Source organism: Uloborus diversus, chromosome 6, assembly GCF_026930045.1.
Source record: "Uloborus diversus isolate 005 chromosome 6, Udiv.v.3.1, whole genome shotgun sequence".
NCBI classification, from domain to species: domain Eukaryota; kingdom Metazoa; phylum Arthropoda; class Arachnida; order Araneae; family Uloboridae; genus Uloborus; species Uloborus diversus.
The window spans coordinates 50,199,128-50,225,626 of record NC_072736.1 but is presented as its reverse complement, the minus strand read 5'-3'; the positions used below and the strand labels follow the sequence as shown (position 1 = coordinate 50,225,626).

The 26,499-nt window shown below is 32.1% G+C and overlaps 1 protein-coding gene across 1 annotated transcript in view; it reads left to right on the top strand.

Annotated features, from left to right (window-relative positions):
* The window catches only part of LOC129224544 (uncharacterized), a 380,265-nt gene that overhangs the window by 270,065 nt on the left and 83,701 nt on the right, over window positions 1-26,499 (top strand). The window contains exons 2-3 of the mRNA XM_054859020.1: window positions 1,264-1,383; window positions 21,041-21,198. Of these exons, the coding sequence (XP_054714995.1) occupies window positions 1,264-1,383; window positions 21,041-21,198 (278 nt within the window). The remainder of the gene's footprint in view (window positions 1-1,263; window positions 1,384-21,040; window positions 21,199-26,499) is intronic.

Genomic DNA, 26,499 nt, shown 5'->3' with positions numbered 1-26,499 from the left:
ACCAAATTTAAAGCTGCAACGAAACGCAGTCATGAGATTTTCTTACGAGGAAATTATACGATATTGTAGCAATGAAAAAATTCGAAAGAGCATAATAAAACATTATTTTGGGTAAAATTAATCAGACAGCTTTAAAATTAAAGTGCAACAATAAACGTTTAAGTTTTTGTAGTTACATTTTATTTTAACAAAAAGATTGCAACAACAAAAGACTTGCTAAAATATTATCACATATACAGATAAAACAAACAAGTACAATGTCAGAAATAAAACCTACCTTTAGAATAAAAATAACTTTGTGTAGAAAATAAAATAAAATTTGACAACTTAAAAAGCGCACAAATTTGTCAATTGGTGCGATTTAGCGTTGCTATATTTTCTTTTAAGTATAATGTCGTCTTCTTCACACTAAATTTTCAAACTCTCCTACAACTATCGACATATAACCAAAAAATGGGGAGAACACGAGAAACGTGTAAAATTTTCTTCTCTATACACCCATTAAAAATTGTAAAAATATTAACCTTCCTATGTACACAAAACAAATTTAAGTAAGGAGTAATTTCAACTAACGTGAAGATGGTGGATGCAAACAGCCAAAATGACCGATAATTTTAAAACTCACAAAATAAGCGTTTAGAGGGATTATAAAACTCACAAAATAACTAATTTAGATTTAGACCGAGAGTCAAATATGAAGACAAAAAAAAAAAAAAAATCGCGCTAGAACGAGAACTTCGCTAAGTTTTTGATTTTTAAGTGACGGTGTAGGATCAAAGAAAAATATTCTTATTTATTTGAAAATGGCAAAACATGCATTTTTTTTTTTAAAGTCGAGAAACAATATGCGAAACGTACAAGTGAATGCTATAATATTTTTTTCTTTCAATATTGTCATTTTAATTTAGCACTGAATTTTTGTGTTGTTCGTTAAAGAATTCTTTATATTTAACTTACATAATTATCTATATATTTTTTTTCAGGGCGTTTTTGTAAATGACCGTCAATCTTTTTAAAAAAAATTAAACAAAATGACTATTTTTTAAGCTCTTGATCTTTAAAATTTTCTTTTTAATGTGGTTTGGAAATCCTTTTCTTTTTTTTTCTTTCTTTCTTTCCTTTTTTTTTTCTTTTTTTGCAATCTCTGAGCTTTAGATTTAATTTTGGTGCTCTCAATGTATTTTTGTGAACTCCCTGTTTTGTTCTTCTTTTTTTCTTAATCAAATAAGCACTCACTTACTCATTAATTTTTTCCTTTTCTAGCCATGAGACAAAAACGTCGTCCTGGTTGCCCCCTGTGGAATCCTGGGATTCTGGAGGATTGGGCCTGCCTTATGGATGGGAAGCGGCCTTTGACCGAGACGGGAAAACATACTTCATCAAGTAAGTTGATTTCAGTTCTGCAAGAATTTAAATTGCTTGTTTTGAGCAATATAATAATATTCAGCATTAGAAAATCTTTTTCATTTGCGGAAATAACATTTTTTTTATTTGATAATTTTGTTTAAATCCCTTTTGTTAAATCACCTAACTACTAATGGTAGACATTTTTTTTTCTCAATAGAGCAGAACCTAGTTTACTTGTTATTCATTTATCCGGATAAAATTTTCCGCCTTGAAAAAAAAATGTACGTTCTTATACGTAATTTTGAATTATGATAGCATGAAGCACACTAAAGTTTCGTTTGTTAAAAACTTTTAATGAAAACCATTTTGACCTTGCTTCATTGAAAAAATGCATGAGTGACATGTTTGAAACTGAAAGCAGTGTACTAATTCTTTGTTAAGAAATGGGATGAAAAATTGATTTTGTATTTTCTAATGTTTTATTAACAAGTTAATGTTTTTTTTTTTTTTTCAAAAACATTATTTTTGTCATAATGAATCTTCAGTCTGGATTATCTGGATTTTTGATCATAGGATTGCCATTGGCCCCATTTAGTCCTAACAAACGACGTAGTGCTGCCTGTCTTGTCTAATGGTCAGAGAAGTCTGACTGCGACAGGAAGGTCCTGGTTCGAACCCTGGCTCGAGCATGGACGTAATTTCTCTCTGCTCTCCTGTCCTTGTCTTTTCTTTGTGTGGATGTGTTGTTGTTCTGTGAATGGTTGCCTATCCTATAAACGGGTCCTTATGGCATTTCTGTACTGTAGAAGTCTGACTTCACACCAAATTACGGTACAGTTGTAAAAGTGAAGCAGCAACCCCTAATTGCCAGCCTAGCTGGCATACGACAACAACAGCAACAAACGAGATGGTACTGTATTTCAAATTTAAAGACACAAGAACAAAATTTTAGTCCTAGACATTGCGCAGGTCATTGGTTCTGCTTGATTTGATGAATACGTCTTCGTATTTTGAATGTCTTCTTCATTGGTAGTTTTATTCCATAATTAAAAATACTCGGTGTGTCCAGATTGGTTGGTTAAGCTAAGATGCAGTACGGAACAAGTAATTCTTCGCTTTTTATTTAATGGCCATAGCGGTTATCTGTTGTCGCTAAATCAAGAAGTGATAAACGATGGGGCGGTGCCTTCCTAGAAATATAAATGGTTATGTATACTATGTTACAAGTATGCTTAATTTCATTTTTAACCTTGCTTAGGTTCTCCGTTTTTATGGGTGCTAATACTTTTATTTTTGCTTTCAAAGTTGTCTATGGTGGTGGGGTCCACAAACTTGTCCATATGGGTGCTAATGTTTTTATCCTTGGATATCCCGAGAACATCCAGGGGTTTCAGGACATCCGTGGATCTTCTCAGGATTGGCTCAGAACTGCGTGCCTGGTTCCTTATCTCCGATTCCTTAAGGTTTAAATCGGTGAAACAGGACGAAATGGCTTTCCTTGGATGTCTTGTATCTAACGGTACTGGTATTGACCAGCTAGACATAGCCAGTCCGTAGGAGATGGGGTTAGAGACACACAGACAGACCCACAGACAGACACGCTGAGGTTTTAATTACATAGATCATAACCGAGAAAGTAACTTGAATGAACATAAATACCACGGGAAGTTTCTTTACTGAAGGTCATTGATGCGACTGTTGTGTAGCCTGTGTACGTCATGACTCCTTACTGTTGTGTAGCCTCTGTACGTCACGACTCCTTACTGTTGTGTAGCCTGTGTACGTCACGACTCCTTACTTCGTTTGCTCGAAGAAAGCTTAATGTTATTACTAGAGGAACAGTCCGTACAAAATTGGGCGTAACTTAAGGGGGCCCGGGAGACAATTTGAAAAAAAATATTAAACAATTTAGAGTTTTGAAATTTTTTGCGCTGATTCACCATCAGTTTAAAAAGCAAAATCATGACTTAAATATTTAAAAAAATGTATTTAAATTTAATTATTTTTTTCTAAACTAATGAGGTTGCTTAAAATCGCTTAAACTCTTCGGCTACTTAAAAAATATTAATTCAGAAAAAATAGAAAATATTTGAAGAAAAATTTTTAAAAATTCGAATATACATTTTTTTAAATCACATTTTTGAAGTAATGTTTTTTTTTTTTTTTTTTCAAATTTGCCGATTAAAAGTCAAAGAAAACTGTTTAAAAAGATATGCTCCAAATTTCATTACTTTATCTTTATCAGTTCTTGATTTATAAGAGTTTGAATGCGAAAATCCGGGAAAAAATTCCATCATGGAGAAAAACGCGTTTGAAGTTTTAAAGTTCAGTATAATTATAGTTAAATGCATACAACAAAAAAAATTATATCTTTCGTTCTAGTTAAGATAGAAACAAGATTTAAACGTCTTTTTAAGCAGAAAAAACGGAAAAGTTTTTTAATTGATTTTTAAAAAAAATTGCAAAATTTGACTATTTTTTGTGTTTCTGACCACTTTAAAAGTGTGCGAACCTTGAATCTTTGAATATAATTTGTTACTGATTTAGAGAGGAAAAGATGGAATTTTTGGCTGTTGATTGGGAATATAGCGCCTTGAAATCTTTTCAGTTTCAGTGTAGTTGTTACCGTTAAAGTATATAATGCGGTTATTTTATAGAATACCTAGTTATTCCATGAAATAACTAATCGTGTCCGTTAAAGTGTGTAATATGTTATTAGTTTGACACTTTAAATAGTTACTCTATGAAATAACTAGGTATTCTATAAATTAACTAATGAGAGACAGTTAAAGTGTAAAATAAACAATTTATCTAAAATGAAATGACTAGTTATTCTATAAATAAACTAATGACAGGCAATTAAAATGAAAAAGAAGCAATTTATCTAATTTATGCAGCTTATAAATGGTATTTATGAAAAAGTACACTGGGTTTTACACGAACATTATTTAAATCCCTTACCAGTACCTAAACTTTGAGCTGTAGTAACCGAACTGGCGCCAACACGCTAAACAAGTTCTCTCCCTATGGCCTGGAATAGTTCATAAATGCAGTAGGGGTGGAAGGTAAATGTATTTGTCATGCAAGATATATGATATAGATTGTTTTACACTTTAACGGGCTGGTGATCGTTATTCTATGAAATAACTAGTTAAACCATGAAATACAAGAGAGTTTTACACTTTAACGGACACGATCAGTTATTCCATGAAATAACTGGGTGTTCTATGAAATAACGGATTTCATACTTTAACGGTAACATAGTGACTAATTTCAAATGGAAGGAAGATTACGTATAATTCTGATATTTTTCCCTGGATGCATCACTGCATAGTGTGATTTTATAAGTTCACCATTTTCTTATCTTTTCGACATTCTCTGAGCAACACCACCAAAGCACTTCAAAATGTGCAATTTTTCGCCCAGTAACCTTGGTAAAATGTTTGCTTTAACTTTATTTTGTATCTAAGCAAACACGGGTAGCTACGGTATTATTTGTCTATACATTTCCGATTCTATTTATCTCTTTTCTCTAAACTGTTTCACAATTTTCGAACTTTTCTGAAAGATTTTTTTAAAACATTGTCTCTTGAAAAAATTGCAAGCATGGTTTCGATTTCAAAAGATGAGATCAGTGTTCCGCTTTTCTTAGAATTTAAGTTAGAGTCCTTTTACAGGAGCGACTTTTGGAAATATAAAAGAAATTTATTTTCACGGAAAGACGATCCTATGTTCTTATTGCTATTGAAGTTTTAAAATACATTGAAAGCTTTGGCTAGAAATTTGGCTTTTATTTTTAAAAGACGCTGTTGTATATTTTGGAAAGATTTTGCATAATTTTATACTCTGGGAAAAAAATTTCTTGAAATTTATTAAACTTCGTCTAGTTTACATAACGTTGGCTTTTTCTTCGCATATAAGCTAGTTTTTCGTTAAAAAACGATTTCTTCATGTCAATGTTTCTAAAATATATTATATTTTTTGCTTATGGAAGCACTAATTAGGATTTTCTTATTTCTTATTTTAAATGCTGCAAACTATTAAGCCAATTCAGATAGCAACTCATTGTTAGATTAAATATATAGAACCAAAACAGTGTAAGTGCAACAATAAGCGTTTTATTGGTTTGAAAGAACGTTTAAAATGGGGTTGTTTCCTTCAGTCAAAAGTAGTACTTTTTGTCACTGAAATTGACAGAATAAGCAAAAAAATAAAAAATAACATGGACTCAGAAAATACTTTTATTTTCCTAACAGTTATTTTTTAATTATTTTTTTTAAATGTCCGATTCTTCAAACAAGGCGTGTTCTTTATGTCACAAATGATGTATTATGGCGCATCTTTCTACCGCATTTCCACGTTAGGATAATCAAGAAGCGAATTACAATTGCGCTCTACGCTTGCTACCAACCATATCGTTGCCAATACACGTGAGTAAAGATGCGAATTAAATATTTTGGACCATGAATGGCAACACTGAATGGCGTTTCATCATTTGTGATGTCATCGACAGAAGCGTTAAACGATGAAAGAGCACCGATTTAAGTAATGTTTTTAAAAATATTAAACTTGAGGAAATTATTTAAAGAATGGTCAGATTCTATGTTTTTAGGCATGCTCTTTCAGAAAAAAATACTTTTAAAATTTTGGAAACGTCCCCATTCATAATCTCCAGTAACATTTTGTTCTTTAGCTCAGGGCTTGAATCGAGTTTACCTTAGAACTTTGGCTAAGTTAGAAACCCTTATAGCTCCGGTTTTAACTAGCTGAGAGAATTCATCTCGTGCAGAAGCAAAAAGAACTAGAATGTTAATAATTAAAAGGAATCTATCATCCCCATAATAGGCAATTAGTTTGAAACTTTAGCTTAAAATATATTTAAAAAAAAAAAAAAAAGCTACTTCGAAATTCAAAAAAGAAGAAAACCACGTTCCAATGAGCAAACCTCCGTGGTCCGAAGTAATTTTGTACCAAGTTTCCAGGCTGTAGGTGCAATGAGATCTCTTACACGTGGAACAATTTCACAATAGGCACATTTTCTTTTAAATTGTTTCAAGGAGATAAACTTTTCCTCTTTTTATTTGCTATTATTTTTAAAATATGGAGCGTTACAATGGAATTCCGGATAAAATGTTTTATGTTCATGAAGTGAAGATTTACGATGCATATTTTTTTTTCCTTTAAATGTTCAAGACATTCAAAACCAAAGTGGGCCATTCCACGGAAAACGGTCATTTTGTCCTGCACGTGACATCTCATATATTTCATTAAAATTAATACTCTTTAAAAGGGTAATGAACAAAATTTTGTCAAATTGGAAAAGTTTAAGGAATTTCAATTTTGTCATTACCTTTTGCAATAAGGTTGTTTCCATCAGTCAAGAGTACTACTTTTAATCACTGAAGTTGAGAGAATGAGCAAAAAAAAAAAGCCTGGAGCGAGGAATAACTTTTATTTTCAAAACGCTTGATTTTCAATTGTTTTTTTTAATGTCCAATTTTTCAAACAATGCATGATCTTTATGACGTCACAAGTGATGAACGTTGACGCGCACTCCACTGGTGTGCTGAATATTTACGTTGCTGCCTACCACGTTTCCAGGTTATGATAATTCAGAAGCAAATTTAATATTTCGCTCTGCACTCGTTATGAACCATATCGTTGCCAGTTCATGTGAGTAAAGAAGCGACTGAAATATTGCGCTCTGCGTTAATGGCATTAGTAAATGGCATTTCATCACTTGTGATGCCATGTGCAGAAGCGTAAAAAATGAATTAAATCTGCGCACTGACGAAAATAATAGTTCAAAAATATATTAAACTTTGTCAAATTATTTTAAAAATAGTCAAATCCTATGTTTTTAAGCTTGCTCTTTCAGAAAAAATACTTTTAAATTTTCGGAAAGGACCCCATTATTACTTTTTAAGAAAAGATGTGAATCGTCTCGTTCGGGACAAAATGGCTAATATTTTTACCATTCATTTAAATTATTAATGAAAATATTTTTTTTAAAATATCCTTCAATCGTATAAATATCTTTTGCTATTTTCTTTATTCATTCGCAATACTTAGACATATTCCAGGCTACTGCGGATAAACAACGAATTGAAAGCGTGTAAGAGAAAGGTTGTGCGTGTGTGTCTTGTAGGAACAGAATTTATCTTTTAAGAATAATTTTCTGAAAACTAAACTTTTGAGCAACTTTTCGTAGGGCTTACTATGTACATGAATAATGCATCATCATTAATCTCGCCTGCTTTGTAATTTCGTGATCCGTTCACTTCAATTTCTGCTCTGAAGATAGGAAAAAGAAAATGCATGAAAAGGAATATTTTAAACTTGTTACAAAATTTTGTGCAAATAATGAAATGTTCTCATGAAAACGTTTAATAGTTCTTATGCAAAGTTATGTGCTAAAAATAATATTTTGTATTCCCTTTCTTGGTTTTTTTTTTCTTTGTATGATTTTCATTTTATTTAATTTTTGTTTTACTCCACTTCTACAGTAAACTCCCAATTATCGGCGGTCGGATTATCTGCGGTTCAGATTATCCGCACAGTCAATGTTGATAGATTAGTAAAAGAGAAAAGAAGTCAGAATTCTCCATTCAACTAAAAAACATCTTAAATAATTTTTATCATTTATTTAATTTTGTGTTTTGTAACAAGTTTCAGTGGTTTTCTTTTTTTTTTTTTTAAACTGTGGTCTGCTATTTCACATATACGATTATGGCCGATTAATCGGTACTTCCGATTAATCGACGGATCCCTAATTTAGACAAATATTTTAACCGTAATTTCATGCTATTTACAAAATGCATAGAACCTCTGAAAATCTTACATGTTCTGCCGTGATCAACAAGATAAGAATTTTTTCCAAGAAAATTATTGTTTTTTGTAGCAACTATTATGAACACATAATAATAGATGATAATAAATAAATGTTAAGTGTTGCAGTAGTAAATAGGACTGCGTATAAGTACTACTGCGTCCCACTTACGTCAAAATGTCGTTACTCAAGAACAGTATTGTTCAGTAATTTATTGCCAAGTTAAATAATAGAAAGAATCCCCATTAGTTTTGAAGTTGCTCTTTTCTCAAGTTCTGTCTTATTCTCCCTTATCTCGTCCAAATTGTTTTTCTTTTCCTTTGAATTTAAATTTCGTCTTCTGAAACAGCTGTAAAAGACACAAGATGTTCATTTAGAATAATGTGCAGCCTCTATTCAAAATATTGCCGTAGAAAAAAAAACACTACTTTCGAAAATTGCGTCTTTTTTTTATATTTCAAGCCTTCCTTTCACTTCAGTTCACCAAGTTGGACGACATTAATTAGAAAAGCTAATTTTCCTTGTTCACTTCTTAACCATTAGGCCTAACCATTAAGCTTCTTTTATTTCGGAAGTTGAACAAATGGCTTTGGGAAACCAAATTTATATTTTTTTCCTCCCCAGATTGATCAAGAAAATGGCGATACAAACGAATTTCATGTTATGTTCTTCTGAATAAATCGTTTTGGCGACCTTTATCTTACTTTCTTTTTTGAATTTCTTTTCTTGGGAGCTTTTTTTAATCACTTTTGTCCGCATTTACTAGAATCCAAATTTTCTTTTGAAATAGAACCCATTTTTCATATTTCTCTCTCATTTTTAATCAAACGAAGTGTTTGCTATAAAATGAATTACCTAGAACTATCTTAACGGTTTTTTTTTTTTTTTCGTTTTAGAACTAAATCGATATTTTTCAAGGCACACAGTGAAATACTTTTACAGTAAAATACTACTCAGATGATTTGAATTTCTAAATTTTGGAAAAATAAAATTATAGGAATAATCTTTTCTAACATAAGTATTTAACACTATATTTGAGCCAAATAGCACGCCTAAGTAATTTAAGATACCCTTTTTTTAATAATTCTGTTTCGAGTGTGTGAATTATGTATCAAGTAAAGTTTCTTTCTTTTTGAATTTATTGGTAATAGTTCATCCATTTCCAGATCGTATTACTATATTTTTGCGAGAAAAGTAATTTTTTGATCCAAAAGTCAAAATTTTGCGTCAGATCAACCATTTCAGTTCAAATTACTTGTAGTAAAAGTAGAAATTTAGCATTTCAAAAGAAAAATAACTGACAGACAATGAAACTATCAAAGTTAAATTGATTACAAGTAAATGTACTACTTAATTTTACGTTTTGAGTTTTATTATTCCATTTCTTCCCTTAAAAACTCTTACTTTCATTTTATGTTTTTTTTTTTTTTTTTGATAATAATTTCTGCCTTTTTTTTTTTTTCATTTTGTATTTAGAACGCTCTTTTTTATGAAAGCGCGCGTCATCATGATTGAGAGTAATTTGACCCTTAAATGCTGAGATGATTGTGTCCATCAGTTTAAGGAAAACAATGTGCTTTATGAAAATATGACTGGCTGCATCAATAGGACTATGCAGTTGCCCGCAATGCTGATGAACAACCAATTTTTGACAAAAAATATTGAGTAGCAACAATTTCTCATCACCTTATGTGTCAATTTTTTTTCAATGCGGCTTCTTATTATTTTAATGGATGACGACAAATCAAAAGGAAAAGCGTTTTAGCACCAACGAAGGAGTTACAAAATCGTTGAAGGCAATGTTGCAGTTATGGGAGGGACGCAGGGGTGCGCCATTCACCGAAATATTTGATTTATTATTGCAAAAAAAATTAGACTTGGTTTCAGCGATCTCTTTTTAAAAAAAAATGAATCTCTGCATTTGAGTTTATTGTATTGAAGGAATCTAAACAGAGTTTTTTTGTTTCGACAAAAAATCACCAATCTTGAAATATGTCCCCTAAAGAGTACAACCCCCCCCCCCCCCTCCTCCCGTTCCAAATATTTTAAGCCAGCTACAGCATTGGTAAGAGGTATTGAACAACATTACTTCAAAATAACATAAATATGATTCATACAATCGAAAAAAAGTGAGCTACCTGACTCAGTATAATTATGGCTTCAGTGTATCATTTAACCCTTTGAAGACTTAAAGTTTTGCAGTGTACAATCAATGTTTTGCATTGTTTGCAATAAATAAATAAATAAAATAATAATTATAAGTAAATAAATATTTTTTATTTCAAGGAATAACTTTTTTTGCTGCTAATATTAAGATTCCGATTTCTCACTAACGATGAAAAAATATATAGCTTATAAATTACTTGCAATCGATTAATTATTTTATTTAACAATTCATTAAATATAACAACATTGTTTATGCTTATAAACAGCAGTATTGTGAGGGAGATTGATGTTATCTATTTTGGGAAAAAAATGTTCTTTAAGTTGTATTAAATGAAATAAAATAATTAGCAACTATTTTAATACTTTCTGTTGTTTATTTGTTTTGAAGGACAAAGCATTTCTACATACGAATGAAATTTCATAATTTCGAATCAGTGGCCCAGCAAATGACTCCTCACTTACTGTAACATAGAAATTACGGGTAATTTGATAAATTATGTAAGCAACAATTACATTAGATCAAATTTGAAATCACCACGCAGTTTTATGAATAAAAAGCGCATCATTAGCCCATATTGAATGTGCCACTTAATGGTTTGCATTCGCAAAACAAACAACAAAAGCGTCTCAAAACATTTAATTTATCTTACTGAAATCAATTCTTGCAATCATCCTTGTGCTGCGCTCGCCTGTTAATAGATTTTCCGTTTTCATTTTGATTACACCAATTTCTTCCATTTAAGTCCTAAGCGTTATTGATTTTTAAAAACGTGATTTAGAAGATGACGCCATGTGAGATAAAAGACATTTTAAGTTCAGAAAAAATGTTTTATTCACGTGACGTTTCTTTTGATGAGAATAAATGTATGGAAATCATGACCAAAATTTAGACCACCACTGTGAAAAAACTAAGAAACGTTCCTGGAAAATAATCAGCAGGTACTGTGCCCCATTTCTGCCAGTAACATATCTGACAAAGAACAGGACAGTGTCCCCGCTAGAAATCATTAACCTTCCTGGAACAACCTGAAATCTTTTTGAAGAATTCAGAAAACTTTAAAATAGAAGCGGGTCATGTGTCTGGAATAAATCATGAGCCTTCCAAGAAAATTTTGTTATGTTTCTTGTAATGTCTTGGCCCCTTCTTGATTTACCAAAAATTATTACTACTGATTTCTCTAAAACAGTCGTATGTAACAATAGCATATACAGTGCTGGCAAAAAAAAAAAAAAAAAAATCTTTTCATTTGGTTACCAATTAAAAACTTTACGTGCAAACTTCTTGTCCTGATTCTACTTGCCATGATTCCTAGTGATTTGGCAGAATACCGAATATTCGGTCAGATTGTGGCCAAGTATTCGGTATTCGATCAAATCATTCCAGAGCATGCGAAGCAAAATCAGAACAAGAAGTTTACATGTGAAGTACTTTACAGCGAGGCAAATGTAAAGATTTTTTTTTTTTTTTTTTTGCCGGCACGGTACTACTTGTTGGGATCGCTGCATTAAAAAGTCCCTAAAGCGTGAGGAATAATATCGTGACGATTTTATTATGCTTGGAAAACCTACAAGTAAAAACAATCACTAATCTTGAATTAAAAGCAATTTGAGAACAATCGATTTATTTGGAAAATAATTCTTGGCAGAAGCTTTCCGCGCCTGTTAATAACTTTTGCTGTTCTTGTAACGATTTTCACAAAATATTTCCCCGAAAGAGGAATTATTAAAAGCGTTCGGTTTTTGCTCGCTGATGTATTTTACTGGGCTTTTCCAAATCCAGCGCCGCGCCATCAGCATTTCAAAAGCTTCGTCTGTACTCCCCCGCCCTTAAAGCACTCTCAGACGATTTTCAAAAAGGTCGACGCAGCAGAAACGTCTCGCAATGAAGGTAGTTCCTAGTTTTTATAAAGCAAACAAAAAAGAATCGATTGGGCGTTTGAAACAGCTCTAATGAATTCATTCAAGCGAAATACTTAAATATAGTCATGAAAAATAAATGCTCAGCTAAATTTATGAAAATCTCCAAATTTTGTGTTTATGAGAAAAGCAAAATGTCTGCTTATTTAGCAAATGCAACCATATAAGCTCTTATGGGAACCCTTAATTAGCAACTTCAGATTTAGTGTTTATTTTTTAAAAGCATAAAAGTTTTCTTAGCAACGAGAAGGGGCTAGAAATGAGGTGTTTTCAAACGGGGAAGAAAACAGTTTTTAATATATATACATATATATATATATATATATATATATATATATATATATATATATATATATATATATATATATATATATATATATATATATATATATATTATATTTTAACTAAAGCGTGAATATAGGAGATTTTTCGCCACCAAAAATAAATTTTCACTTTTGTTTCGGAATCAAAAGTGAATCATTTTTCTCGGAAAACTTGTTTGAAAGATTTTTTATAGTGCAATACACACGTAATTAGTTCTATAGCATCTAATTTATATTCACAGAATCTCAACTAATAGCAAAGTTCAAGGTATACGTGTGTCTGATCGCTATTTCACAAGAAATTGTAGAATTAAGCGCTACCAAATGTGTCAGATATTTTTTTGTTTGCTAAGAACGTGTACCTTGAAGTCATTTTTAAACTTACTTTTTTTTTAAACCGCTAGCTATGAACTTTGGTTAAAATAAAATTGTATGAAATTTTTGAAATTATTTTTGGAAAATTAGAAAAGGGGAGAAAAATCGTTTCAGAAATAAACCGTTAACTATTTCAAGTCAAAAAAAGAAAAAGAAAAAAGTGATGGAGGAATTGGTAACATTAAAAATAGTTATTATGATCATTAATCGGCCGATTATCAACAGCCGATTAATCGGTAATCAGCGCATTTACTTATCGGTGCATCTCTAGTATCCACGAAAGAAGTCGTTCGTAAGATGGGAATTTGTGACCAATGAGTGCGACTAAGGGCATAAACAACTCAAACAGAAGTTTTGCGAGTTCCAAAAAATTCAGAGATTCGTATGACTCCAAAGATGCCAGAAACGTTTGAGACGGGCCGCAAGTCCACGACGGAAGAGGAGGGCGGGGATACCTTTCCTTGATTTACCTTTCAACCAGCTCATAACCACCAGAACAATAGGATTTGGTCTGTAAATATTCCAAGCCCCTTAGAAAAGTTTTAAAAACGCCAAAATCTGAAGTCAGACATTGTCTATGATAAAATCAGCACAAGCAACAAAAAATCTCTGTTTTTTTTTTTTTTTTTTTTTTTTTTGTGGATGAGGGCTATGAAATTAATCGAAAAGTGCACCAGAAGGACATTTTAGGAGCTGTTGTACCTCTGTGGACCTAAGAGCACTTCAGCACAGCAATGTAGATTGGACATTTCAATTTGACTGCACACCAGTTCATACGGCCAAAAATACAAGGGTGGGGCAAGGCGCATTGTGTTTGACATGATATCATCTTTAGAGTGTGCGCTCTACTCACTAGACCTCAATCCTATTTATTACTAATGGCCTGTTTTTGAGTCGAAGGTCTACCCTAAACTATACATAAGTTTGGAGTCTCTAAAACAATTGCTTTATAGGGAATAGGATTGATTAAAGGACTTGTGACCCTTGAATGAAAATTTAAGCACCTCTGTATTAATTCAAAACGCGGCCAGTTTGAAACCAATTCATTTATTGATTTCTAAAGAGTTTCTCACATTATTATTTTTTTCTGTTTTGTTAATTTATTTATTTTTAATTAAGTTACATGGAAAATTGCTTGCCTGGTTTTTTTTTTGCTGCACCCTGTACATTTGTTTCACACAGTCAGCAGAAACATAGTTCTGTGATTAAAGTTATGATTGTTTGTTTTATGAAGAAGGAAAATAAATTCTTCATTAAGGGTATTGGTTTACTTTTTTTTGCTTAAAGTATTGAATGTTTTTTTTTATCTATATGCAAATTATATTATCATACAACAACTTGCATTATTAAAGTTAGACAGTATTTTAACAAACAAAGAGGGGATTCGAGGAGGAAATTGCATTACAATTTAAGTATGACAAATTTCTAATCATTTTTTGCTAAAATTTTAACTAAAACTCTCTGAAAAGTTGAAAAAAAAAATCATTTTTTCAATTTTTCCAAAGTGGAAATAAACTCCTTCGAAAAAAATGTTTTTTTTTTTTTTCCTTTTTTCCAAATTTTCTGGTTTTTTCCCATCTGTCTCCTTCTTCATTCGTGACTATAACTTCAGCACGACATCTATACCATTTCCACCAACAATAGCGGAAATCGGAAACTCCAGAGATTATTTCTGTTATTTTTGCAACAACCCTTTATTTGGTAAAAGATCGATCTAATCATTTAAAAACCTTTTTCGTGGAGAAAATCTTTTTACCCATATTATAATCTTGCTAAACAAGATTTTGAGCTGATATCTAAGCACAGTATTAGAATATAATGCGAGAGATTACTGAAACTCAAACTGCTCTGAAATTGATTTTGTATTTTGGCAAATTTCTTTTGAATATGGCTTATTGTTGGAATTTTGTGCAAGTTATATGTTTCTTTCATTTCTTTGTTTTTTTTTGTAAAAGAACACTAGCTGGTTTATTAATTAGCGGGTTTGATTGGTGTATTCATTTTTCAGGATATTTGCGTTTCATTTTTAATTTTCATGGTAATTTTTAGTCTGATCTTTTTCCTTTACTTCATGTAAATGGTAATGCAATTGAGCTTAGAATTTATACTTATTGTGTTGATCATAATAAGAATTATTATATATTTCTCGTAAAGTAGAGGATAATGTTTATTTAACTAAAATTTCTTTCTAATTAACTATACGCACTTTGAAATGCTCTGGATGCAGTGTCAGCCTTAACCTTAAAGGCAACCCTGGCTTATTTCATGATTTTAAAAATACAACTCCTGAAAAAAAAAATCCTAACTCTCTCTTGATTATAAACTTTGTTTAACTTAAAAGACGTACGTATAGGTTTTAAAACATCTAAAGTAAAATAGATGTTAATTATCTAATAGGACAGTGAAGGAAAATTTGCTTTATCTCAATATATATAACTTTTAACAAATTTATGATATACTTAGTTTATATACATGTCATTTTGATTATAAAAGTAATGATTTTTTTTTTCTGAAAAGAGTGCAACGTATATTTAACTAAACTTCCGTTTTATCTAACTCTACGCACTTTGAAATCAATAAGTTGAACTTAGGAATAGCCGTAAATAATCTTTAAAAAGACACATGTGCAAATTTTAAAACATCATAGATGTGAAAACACTAGCATAGCACACATTTGGAGGATGCAAAACATCTACAGGAACTTAGCTTTACTTCACGAATTTAAACTTGTAATGAGTTTACGATAGACGTAGGTTTAATACTGGTCATATTGTTTACAATAATTTTTTTTTCTCAATGAGAATAACGTATATTTAAATAAACTTCCGTTCTAATTACCTCTATACACTATAAAATGTGATAAATGAGACTTATTTACTGCCTTAAATCAGCTTTAAAAATTTATATAAACAGTTTTTAAAACATTTACTCAGTTTCGGAGGAAGAAAAGCACATATAGGAATCTTGGATTATTACTTTAGACTTTTAATGCGTTTACAATAAAGAGCTCTATTGAAAATAATAGCTAATCAATTAGTGAGTTTCATCAAGCCTAAGGATTTGTTTGGAATCAGTCAAATGAATCTGGGATGTCGTACATGAAATTTTAGGAAATAAGGGTCTCTTGTAATAACATTAGATAAACTGCATATGAATTTTAGATGTCTAGTAATAAATGTCGAGTAATTTTATAGAATGATAACATTGTATGCATTGTCAGTAAGTCGGGAATATGATGTACTATAGCAAAATAGAATAGAAACAGATCCTCACGTATATAATAGCCAAAATCACTGATCGGGTAACGCTCTGACGTCACCAACATTGAAACTCGCGCCATAGCATGAGTGCATTGTTGAAGCACCGAAAATTCAGTAAGTTATTAATAATTTGATATTATTTTTGGCAATATTTGACATGCAGGGACATGCTTTATTTTGACAGGGATGAACTGGATCTGGTACCTAAAATATTTTACTGATAAAACTGTAATTTTAGGAGAATGAAGAAACAAAAAAATGGTCAACAATTAACGCTACCTAGTGGAGTTTAGAATTAATCCACGGAAGTTAGGGTTCATTCACTGGAGTTTTGGTTAAATTTTCAACCATCCAAATATCACCAAATAGTCAATTGCTGCGTTCAAATGTACAAGCAATTTTCACACCTTATACCTTCACGGGCAATTTTCTAGTATAAAAAAAGTATTTGACGGATGTCTATCTGCACTTCTTGTATTCTTTATGCAAAATTTGTTGCTTTGCTTTTTATCAACTTCTATTTGAAAGACGACCCCTTTCCTGGTCTTTCCTAATGGGGTTGTTTCCTTCAGTCAAAAGTAGTACTTATAGTCACTGAAATTGATAGAATAAGCAAAAAATAAATAAAATAATAATAATAATAACATGGACCCAGAAAATACTTTCATTTTCCCAACAGTTATTTTTAAATTAATTTTTTTAATGTCCAATTTTGCAAACAAGGCGTGGTCTTGATGACGTCACAAATGATGTCCTTTGGCACATTTTTCACTGCGTTTTAAACGTTATGATAATCAAGCAGCGAATTAAAAATTGTCTCTACGCTTGCTATCAACCATATCGTTGCCAGTACACGTGAGTAAAGATGCAAATTAAATATTGTGCTCTTCTGAATGGCAACAGTGAATGCCATTTCATCATTTGTGATGTCATCGGCTGAAGTGTTAAACAATGAAAGCGCATCGATTAAAGTATTTTTTTAAAAATATTAAACTCAGTCAAATTATTTTTAAAAAATGGTCAGATACTATGTTTTTAAGCATGCTCTTTCAGAAAAAAGTACTTTTAAAATTTTGGAAACGACCCCATTCCATTCCCCTCGAGAAAAATAATAATAAAAAAAATAAGTTGAATTTGTTTCTGAAAAATTTAAATTTTGCAGTTGAGGATTACAGTCAGCTGTTTACTTCGTATTTTTAAATGTTATAGTTTTCCATGCATTTCAGTCTGTCCTTTCATATTTCTATTATTTATGCCAAAACCGTACAAGAGGAACATTTGTGAGTAACAATATTCTAAAACTCATACGACGGTACATGAAGATTAGTTATCCTATGCAGAAGGAAATTTGCGTAACCGCATAAAATACTGTTAAAAATTACAGTATAAAAAAAAGTAAAAACCCATTAGTTTTAAAGGAAACAAAATGAAAATGAAAAGAATATTCTAAATGAATTCATTTATATATATCGAGTTGTAAAAACTCATAAATCAAACTTGATTATAAAAAGAATCATTCATGCATAGTTAATCATATCAAAGTCTTTATAGGTAAATTATAAAAGAGTACCGGTGCAAAAAGCATCCAATCCAAAAGAAATTGCCATACAATAATTAAAAAATAAGTACAAATGAGTTGAAGAATTATTCGTCAGTATTACAGTATCTTAGCGTTTGAAACAACGCGATAAAATAATAACGTACAAATAATATCAGAAAGAAATTAGCGAAACAAAGGAATAAATAAAAAAAACAAATTAGATGAGATTAATAACTTGCAGAAAAACAATAATAATAACTAATAAAAACAAGAAAGAAAAGGGAAAAAAGGGTTTATAAAAGTAAACACGACACAGACACTAATACAAAATTCCTGAGAAATTTCATTGGTTACATCGCAATGGATCACGCGGTCACTGTCTACCAATCACAAACACAATAAAATAAGAAACGTCAGGGCAGCGCAAATTGAAATCAACAAAAGCAATCTTGATTACTCAATGAAGTCATCTTGATACTAGATGTTTTGCTCAGCTTTTAGTAAATACCTTACAATTACGTGCACATTGCTTTTTCTCCATACCAATATAAATATTTCTGAACTTTTATTCAATAAATCCATTTTGCGGATTTAGGAAAACGACATCCTTGCGATATTATTCATAAATGGCACTCTGAATTTCTTTTAGAAAGCACTCTTTGAACAATGGCTTTTCCTAAAATCTATATCATAGTAGGCGTCTTGGGGGCACATTGTCCTTGCTTTAGCGAAAATAGATGAAGGTAGTGGAAATTTGATTTAGCTTTTTAAAGGGGGAGAAAACTGCACCTAAAAGCTTTTTCCTAGCTTTTTTGCTTAAATTTTCATGTATTTTAACTTTCCTATACTTAAGTGAGGTATAAATCAAAGGTTCGGAAGGTTCTTCGTGTTATATTTTAAAATATTTCTTTTTCTTTTATTTCTAATATTTTAGTTAATATTGTATTCTTATTTTCAGAAGATTGTTTGTCGATGTATATTTTTGCACATATGCACTTTTTGTCATTTTAAACTTTAAATGTTTACCTACTTTTCTTTTATCATTCGTAACTATTTTAAACCCTTTTTACACCTTTTATGGAAGGAAGTATTATTTTCTTTCTTTCTTTTTCTTTTTTCTTTTCTTTTGTTTTGTATTTTTAAGTAATGCGTGTAACTTATAAGTTTTTTTTTTTTTTTCAACTGCTAAGATCATGTTTCGTATACCCTGACAGTAACCCTTTTCCTAAGTTACTTTATGTTATTGTGTACTTAAGCTATTGCGTACTTAAGTTGCTGTAACATTATGATATATACCTACAGTGCTGGTCAAATTATTAGACTAAAGAGTTTTGTTTTTTGTACACTATTTGTACTAAAACACTATTTATTTTACTGTTAAAGTACAGTACATACTGTACACTGATTATTACGTTATTTTAACATAATTAAATGTTTGCAGGTGGCAGCACTGTCTGCTTTGTTTACGTTCTTTGTTTATCTACCTACCAGGAACATAACCTCAATCAGCTTAAACAGTTCACTAGTTCTTTTTATTAGTGTGTTCTGTTATATTTAAAGTTAGTTTTAGATAATTAGTGAGTATGTGTATGTGAGTATATATAATAGTGAGTATAAACAACGTTTTACCTCCTTTTTCAAAAAGTTAAGAAATGGTGTAAACCCTGTGAAAAGTACGCCAAAAAGACTTAAAATGCTCATCAAGAACAAGAGAATGCATACTAAATATAAGATAATTATTTCACTGTTCGTTAATGTGTCTATAGTTATGTAATCAATAAAGAATTCGCCTTTAAAACAGTCTTAGTTTAATAATTTGGCCTGCACTGTAAGTTATGAAAATTTAGTATATGACCGTGTTATATACTAAATTTTCATAGCTGCTTATTTTTTTCCACTTTCTTCTATTAATTCAAACTTTTCCCATAATTCATCTAATTCAAATTCGTCACACTGCTTCAAATTTTCAAAATTTTTCTTTTAAATTTTAGTACAATAATTCCCTTGTATGTAGTCAAATATTCTGAAAGTTTGGTACAGTTTGACGGAAACTGCGTATTATGAGCCAAAAACATGCGATTAAAATATTGATATCTTTGAGAGAAATGCTTATATCTTCGTGAAATGATACACAAAAATCTATGAAGTTATTGTATATAGTAAATAAATTAAATACTGAAATGTACAGCTTATTCCTAGCTATTTACGATGAAGGGTGGTCAAAAAACGAAATTGGTTTATTTAATTTATTGCCGATCCCCTACATACATGGGTGATTTAGGTTTTATATATACACTAGAAGAGAAGTGTCGCCCGTCATGGCAATTGGCAGCAATTGCCTGTTTGGTGATATTTTGGTAGTTTAAGTTAAATTTGTCAGTTTAACCCTAATTCCAGTGGATTAGATATTAACTCCAGTAAATAGCGGTCATTGTTGACCAATTTTTACGTTTCTTTTATTCCTAAAATGACAGTCTTACCAGTAAAACAGTTGATTACAGGATCGAGTTCAGCCTTGTCACGATAAACCATTTCCCTGCATGTTAAATATTACCGAAACATATTATCAAATTATCATACCGTGGCGCGAGTTTCAGTGTTGAAACATGCGGGTTACCTCCTCATCGGCTATTATTTATATGAGAATGTCAGCTGAAGCATTCTATTTATGCAACAACAGTTACTGAACAACTGATGCAGTGAGAAGCAATGGGATGTAAGTGCCAAAATTAAAAATTTGGAGATACCCAGTACAAGTGTAGGAGGAACTTCTCTTCTGTCTTGAAGTAAGACATATTGGTACTAGTAGCCCTGGTAGGTGCTGTTATACAGCATGATTTAGAAAAACTTTTCAATGAAAGCCTACCTTGAACCTTATCTTTAAACGCGTTTTATTCAAAACTTGAAAATGTCCACTTACATCCCTTTGCTTCTCATTGCCTCAATTGTTCTCATAATTCTTTGTTTAAACTGAATTTCTATACATGATTCAGATTTTTGGTCCGCTACTGCATTTGTAGGGACTCGCTGTAGTAAATTTTTTAATAATGAAGTTGGATCTATCCTGGTTGAGCTTTTAACCGAGTTTCATATCCAAACATTTCAAAAAACTAGAAGGATTTTATTATTATTATTATTCAACGTGGTTACAACTGGGTGGCTTACGTTTTTTTTTTTTTTTTTTTAATTTAAATTATTATAATGGTTAACACATCAAACATCATTGCTATGATTTGCATCTAACATTTTTCAAAATTCTAACTGTGATTTATGTTTTCTGTAGCCATGTCAACAAGACGACGACTGGTGAGGACCCAAGAAAGGACTCTGATGAAGAACCTCCTCTACCACGTGATGTCGAGTTGTGCAGAGATCCCCAGAAAGGGTTTGGGTTCGTTGCGGGCAGCGAAAAGCCAGTCATTGTCCGTTTTGTCACGGAAGGTAAAGTCCATTTTATGTTTTTTTTTCCCCTGCGCCAATTTTCATTGAACAGCGAATTATAAATAAAATGCTTTTTATGTGTGGTCAGCAACGGATTTACCATGTCGCAACTGTTGCAATTTTGCAGGAGCCCCCCACCCACACCCCAAACATAGGGGCCCCGAAAGAGTAACAAAGAGGTGCATAAAAAATATTTTATAAAACTCAGTTCTAAATTGTGCTGTGTCAAATAAATATTACACAATCGGTTTTTGCTTAAAGATATGTCGCCAACACGAGCGAAAGTTTAATCTTTTAAGCTCAGGGTAGGACAGCTGTTGAAATGAACTATCCTCATAAAACGTTACATATGCCGACCCCTCTCGAATTAAAAAAAAAAAAAAAAAAAAAACACGATTTTTCTGAAATTTGCACCTTACGAATTCTTTAGGAACGTTTTTGCCACAAAGGCCACTAATAAATCTCAAAATCATCACTTCTGAGGGCAAAGCTTCTATAAAAGATGCTGTACTGGTGAGGACTCAACATAGTAAACTACAGTAGAAATCCAACTATCCGAGTGAATTTGGGCCAGACCCCATTCGGAAAATCAAATATTCGGATAATTTGAATTTCTCTTAAAAAAGAGTCTACTCCCTTCAAAATACTGTATGCATGTTTAAAATAGGAGAAAAAACTACGCTTTCACCTCTTAAGTCTACTTACAAGTGATGCACATTAGACGGTCATATCATTTTTTTTATATATATATAATTCGTGAAGGCAATTCGGATAATAAACCATTCGGATAGTCGGAGTTCGGATAATTGAAGTTTCATTTTACTTGCATTTTAAGGACAGCCGTCCTTAGAAATGTTTGCAAAGGCAAGTGTCTCCCAATTGGGAAATAACTGCATCGAGTTCGATCACTGTGCATTTGTTATGCTGGTTGTTCATATCCTCAAATAGCGAATTGACCGATCGAGCTACGCTGATGTCACCAACATTGAAACTCGCGCCCGTGCATGATAATTAAATAATCTTTTTGTTAGTATGTTTGACATGCAGGGAAAGGCTTTATTGTGGCAGGGTTGAGCTGGATCCGGTAACTTAATTGTCTTACTGGTATGACTGTCATTTCATTGGAATTAAGAAACGAAAACAATAAACGCTATCTACTTAAGTTTAGGGTTAATCCACTGGAGTTAGTGTTACAACTTCAACTATCAAAATATCACCAAACAGGCAATTGCTTCGTTCAAATACAAAAACAAGTTTCACCCGTCATACCATGACGGGCGATTTTCTAGGGTTTTAGCAATGACCAATGTCTTTCAAGCACATGTGCATGTGTGGTTGTTTTGAGAAGTGAATAAAATTTCTAAATAGGTGTAGAGGAATTATTTTCTTGTTGTAATATTGAAATTTGTAATGTATGAATGCGGAAAATGTATTTAATAATTTAAACAATAACGTTGCTGTTGTCTTGTGCCAGCTAGAGGATAACAATTCGAAGTGAACTGCTTTACTTTTCCAACTGTACCATAATTTGGTGTGAAGTCCGCCTTCCACAATACCCACATGCCAAAAGGCCCCGTTAATAGGGTAGGCAACCATTCACATCACAAAAATACATTGAAGCAAAGAAAGGACAAGGATAGGAGAGAGAAAGTACATCCATGCCCGAGCCGGAATTCGAACCCAGACCCTGCCCATACGCAGTCAGACTTCTCTGACCACTAGAAAAAGCGGTTAGCAACAATAATGTTGTCCGACGTACTCAGTGTAAAACGTTTTGCGGGTCAAATCATAAATATTTTTACTTCCTTCCCTAGCACCGGAGCTTTTTTTTTTTTTTCTTTTTTTAGTTTGAACTCCTTTCCCGAAAAAAGGAAAAAAAAATCGTTCTGCATTTTCATGATACAAATTAAACTCAATGACCAAACACTAACTAGTATGTTGTGGCCATCACGAAACTTTCTTCTATATTTTTCTTTTTTTTTCTGATCCCTCCCCATGCTTGATGAGGAAGCAATATTCCCAGCAAAAACAAAATTACACATGCAAAAACTTGACGACCATCCCAATGTCTGAATTATTGCAAAAGCAAAGCAAAGAGCGAAAATTGAAAGTTATTTTAAAAGCCTTGCTTGAATTAATTACAAATATTTTATTTGTTAACAAACATAAGATGGCAACAGTTAAAAATTTTAAATCATTGGGATAATATTTCCGATCATTTTCATACAATTAAAATCACGAGAAACACGCAGACGACAATCTATTACGATTTATCTTTCTTATTGTTGCATTAATAAAGCTATTTTTATTCGCTAAAAAATAATGATAATAAAAATAAATCAGCACCTCTTGGCGCGATTGGCGCCAAAATTGAACTAAAGCCTGTTTACGTATGGATTCACATATATTCCAAATTTCAACCAGAACGTAGCATTACTTCTTGAGATAGGGCACTCACAATGGAAAAAAAGAACGGGCGATTGCGCTACCCCCTTTTTAGCTGTTGACACCAAAATAAAATCAGCTTTTATACCCACTAAGGGCTACTTGCCGATAAATTTTTCTTTCATTCCCTTCATTATTTCTTGAGATACAGCAGTCACAATTGACGACAAAAAACGTTCTGTAGCTCAGCCCCCGTTTGAGTTATTGACACCAAAATTGAATCAGCACCTGTTCCTGCTACTAGAAACATATGGACCAAATTTCGTTTGATTCCGCCTGTTACTTCCTGAGGAATAGCAATCACGCGTAACTCAAAAAACGTTCCATTGCTCCACCCCCCTTGGATGAATTCGCGCCAAAAACCAATGGGCACAAGTTCACATAGGGGCACATTTGTGTACCAAATTTCGTTCGATTTCATGCGGTAGTTTTTGCTGTAGAGCGGGCACAAAAAACTGGTCACACACAGACGTGACACACATGCACACCCACACACACACACACATACACACACACACAGACAGAGAGACATTTTCCAAAAATAGTCGAAATGGACTCAGAACACCTCAAAACGTTCGAATCCGTCAAAACTCGAAATTCGAAAATTTGCACGAATCCAATACTTTCTTCTATATATTAGATATAGAAGAAAGTAAAAAACGTTTTCATACTAATTTGAAAGATGATCAAATCTCTACATAGTATACTAGTATGTTGTGGCCATCACGAAACTTTCTTCTATATTTTTCCTTTTTCTGATCCCTCCCCATGCTTGACGAGGAAGCAATATTCCTAACAAAAACAAAATTACACATGCAAAAACTTGACGACCATCCCAATGTCTGAATTATTGTAAAAACAAAACAAAGAGCGAAAATTGAAAGTTACTTTAAAAGCCTTACTTGAATTAATTACAAATATTTTATTTATTAACAAACATAAGATGGCAACAGTTAAAAATTTTAAATCATTGAGATAATATTTCCGATCATTTCCATACAATTAAAATCACGAGAAATACGCAGACGACAATCTATTACGATTTATCTTTCTTATTGTTGCATTAATAAAACTATTTTTATTCGCAAAAAAAAAAAAAAAATCAACACCTCTTGGAGCGATCGGCGTCAAAATTGAACCAAAGCCTGTTTACATATGGATTCACATATATTCCAAATTTCAACCAGAACGTAGCATTACTTCTTGAGATAGGGCACTCAAAATGGAAAAAAAGAACGGGTGATTGCGCTACCCCCTTTTTAGCTGTTGACACAAAATTAAAATCAGTTCTTATACCCACTAAGGGCTACTTGCCGATAAATTTTTCTTTCATTCCATTCATTATTTCTTGAGATACAGCAGTCACAATTGACGACAAAAAACGTTCTATAGCTCAACCCCCGTTTGAGTTATTGACACCAAAATTAAATCAGCACCTGTTCCTGTTAATACCAACATATGGACCAAATTTTGATTGATTCCGCCAGTTACTTCCTGAGGAATAGCAAGCAGGCGTAACTCGAAAAACGTCCCATTGCTCCACCCCCCTTGGAGGAATTCGCGCCAAAAACTAATGGGCACAAGTTCACATAGGGGCACATATGTGTACTAAATTTCGTTCGATTTCATGCGGTAGCTTTTGTTGTAGAGCGGCCACAAAAAACTGGTCACACACAGACGTGACACACATACATACACACACACATACATACATACACACACACATACACACAGACAGACAGACATTTTCCAAAAATGGTCGAAATGGACTCAGCACACCTCAAAACGTTCGAATCCGTCAAAATTCGAAATTCGAAAATTTGCACGAATCCAATACTTTCTTCTATATATTAGATATAGAAGAAAGTAAAAATGAAGTCTCCAAAAAGCGTCTGTGTGTTTGAACTCGCAAAACTCGAGAACTACCCGGCCGATTTTGCTGAAATTTTCACAATTTGTTCCTTTAAGTCCTGAAAAGGTTTGCAGACCAGTTCAAAAACAATTCGGTGAATAGTTATTTTTTTATTCCAATTTAGGCCCAATTTTCACAATAATTCCCGAATATGGGAGTGAAAAATTACTCGCAAATAGTAATATCATATATCGTTGGAAAGGGAAAAATTTTCTGCGTTCTACGCAATTTGTTCCAATGCTCTAACTGTATTGCGGTGGGAGTTTTTTACGTTTTTAGCTTGAATTTTTTTAGGCTTAGCCGAAATTTAGGCACTACTTTCTTCATTAAATCCATCAATAAAAAGTAAAAGAATTGTTCCACAGCTTTCTTTTTGACGCCATTGGAAAAAGCCACCGTTTTTACTCCAGATCTAACTCGACCTAGGGTCGAAAAAATAAGCTTTTATCTCGAAAGGAAAAAAAGTTACAAGTCTTTTTAAATTAAGTTTAAGAAATCTCGACTCCATTCAAATTGTGAACCATTTTCTTTCGCATTTTAATTCCTTAAACTTATTTTATTGTGTTTCCATGGTTACGCATTTTAAATCCATCTTTCTGGATTAAATTTCTTAAAAGTATTTTAATATCTGTCGTCATTGTTTGGAAGGGAAGTCATGATGTTTTTTTTTTTTTTTTTTTTTTTTTTTTTTTTTTTTTTTTACGCCTGATTGTTGAATATACGTCACTTGACACAATTTTTATTTTCAAGGTAGACCGGGCAAAGCCGGGCAAAGCAGCTAATGCATTATAAAATGTATGAAAGTGGAGATTACAAAAAAAAAAGACAATTATAAGAACAATAATGAATCAGAAGCTTTTCAAGATTTTATTTCTTCATTTCACAAAGAAATGGGATTACGTCTGTTCTCCGAATTTTATTTTTCAACTCAAACTTAGAAACGT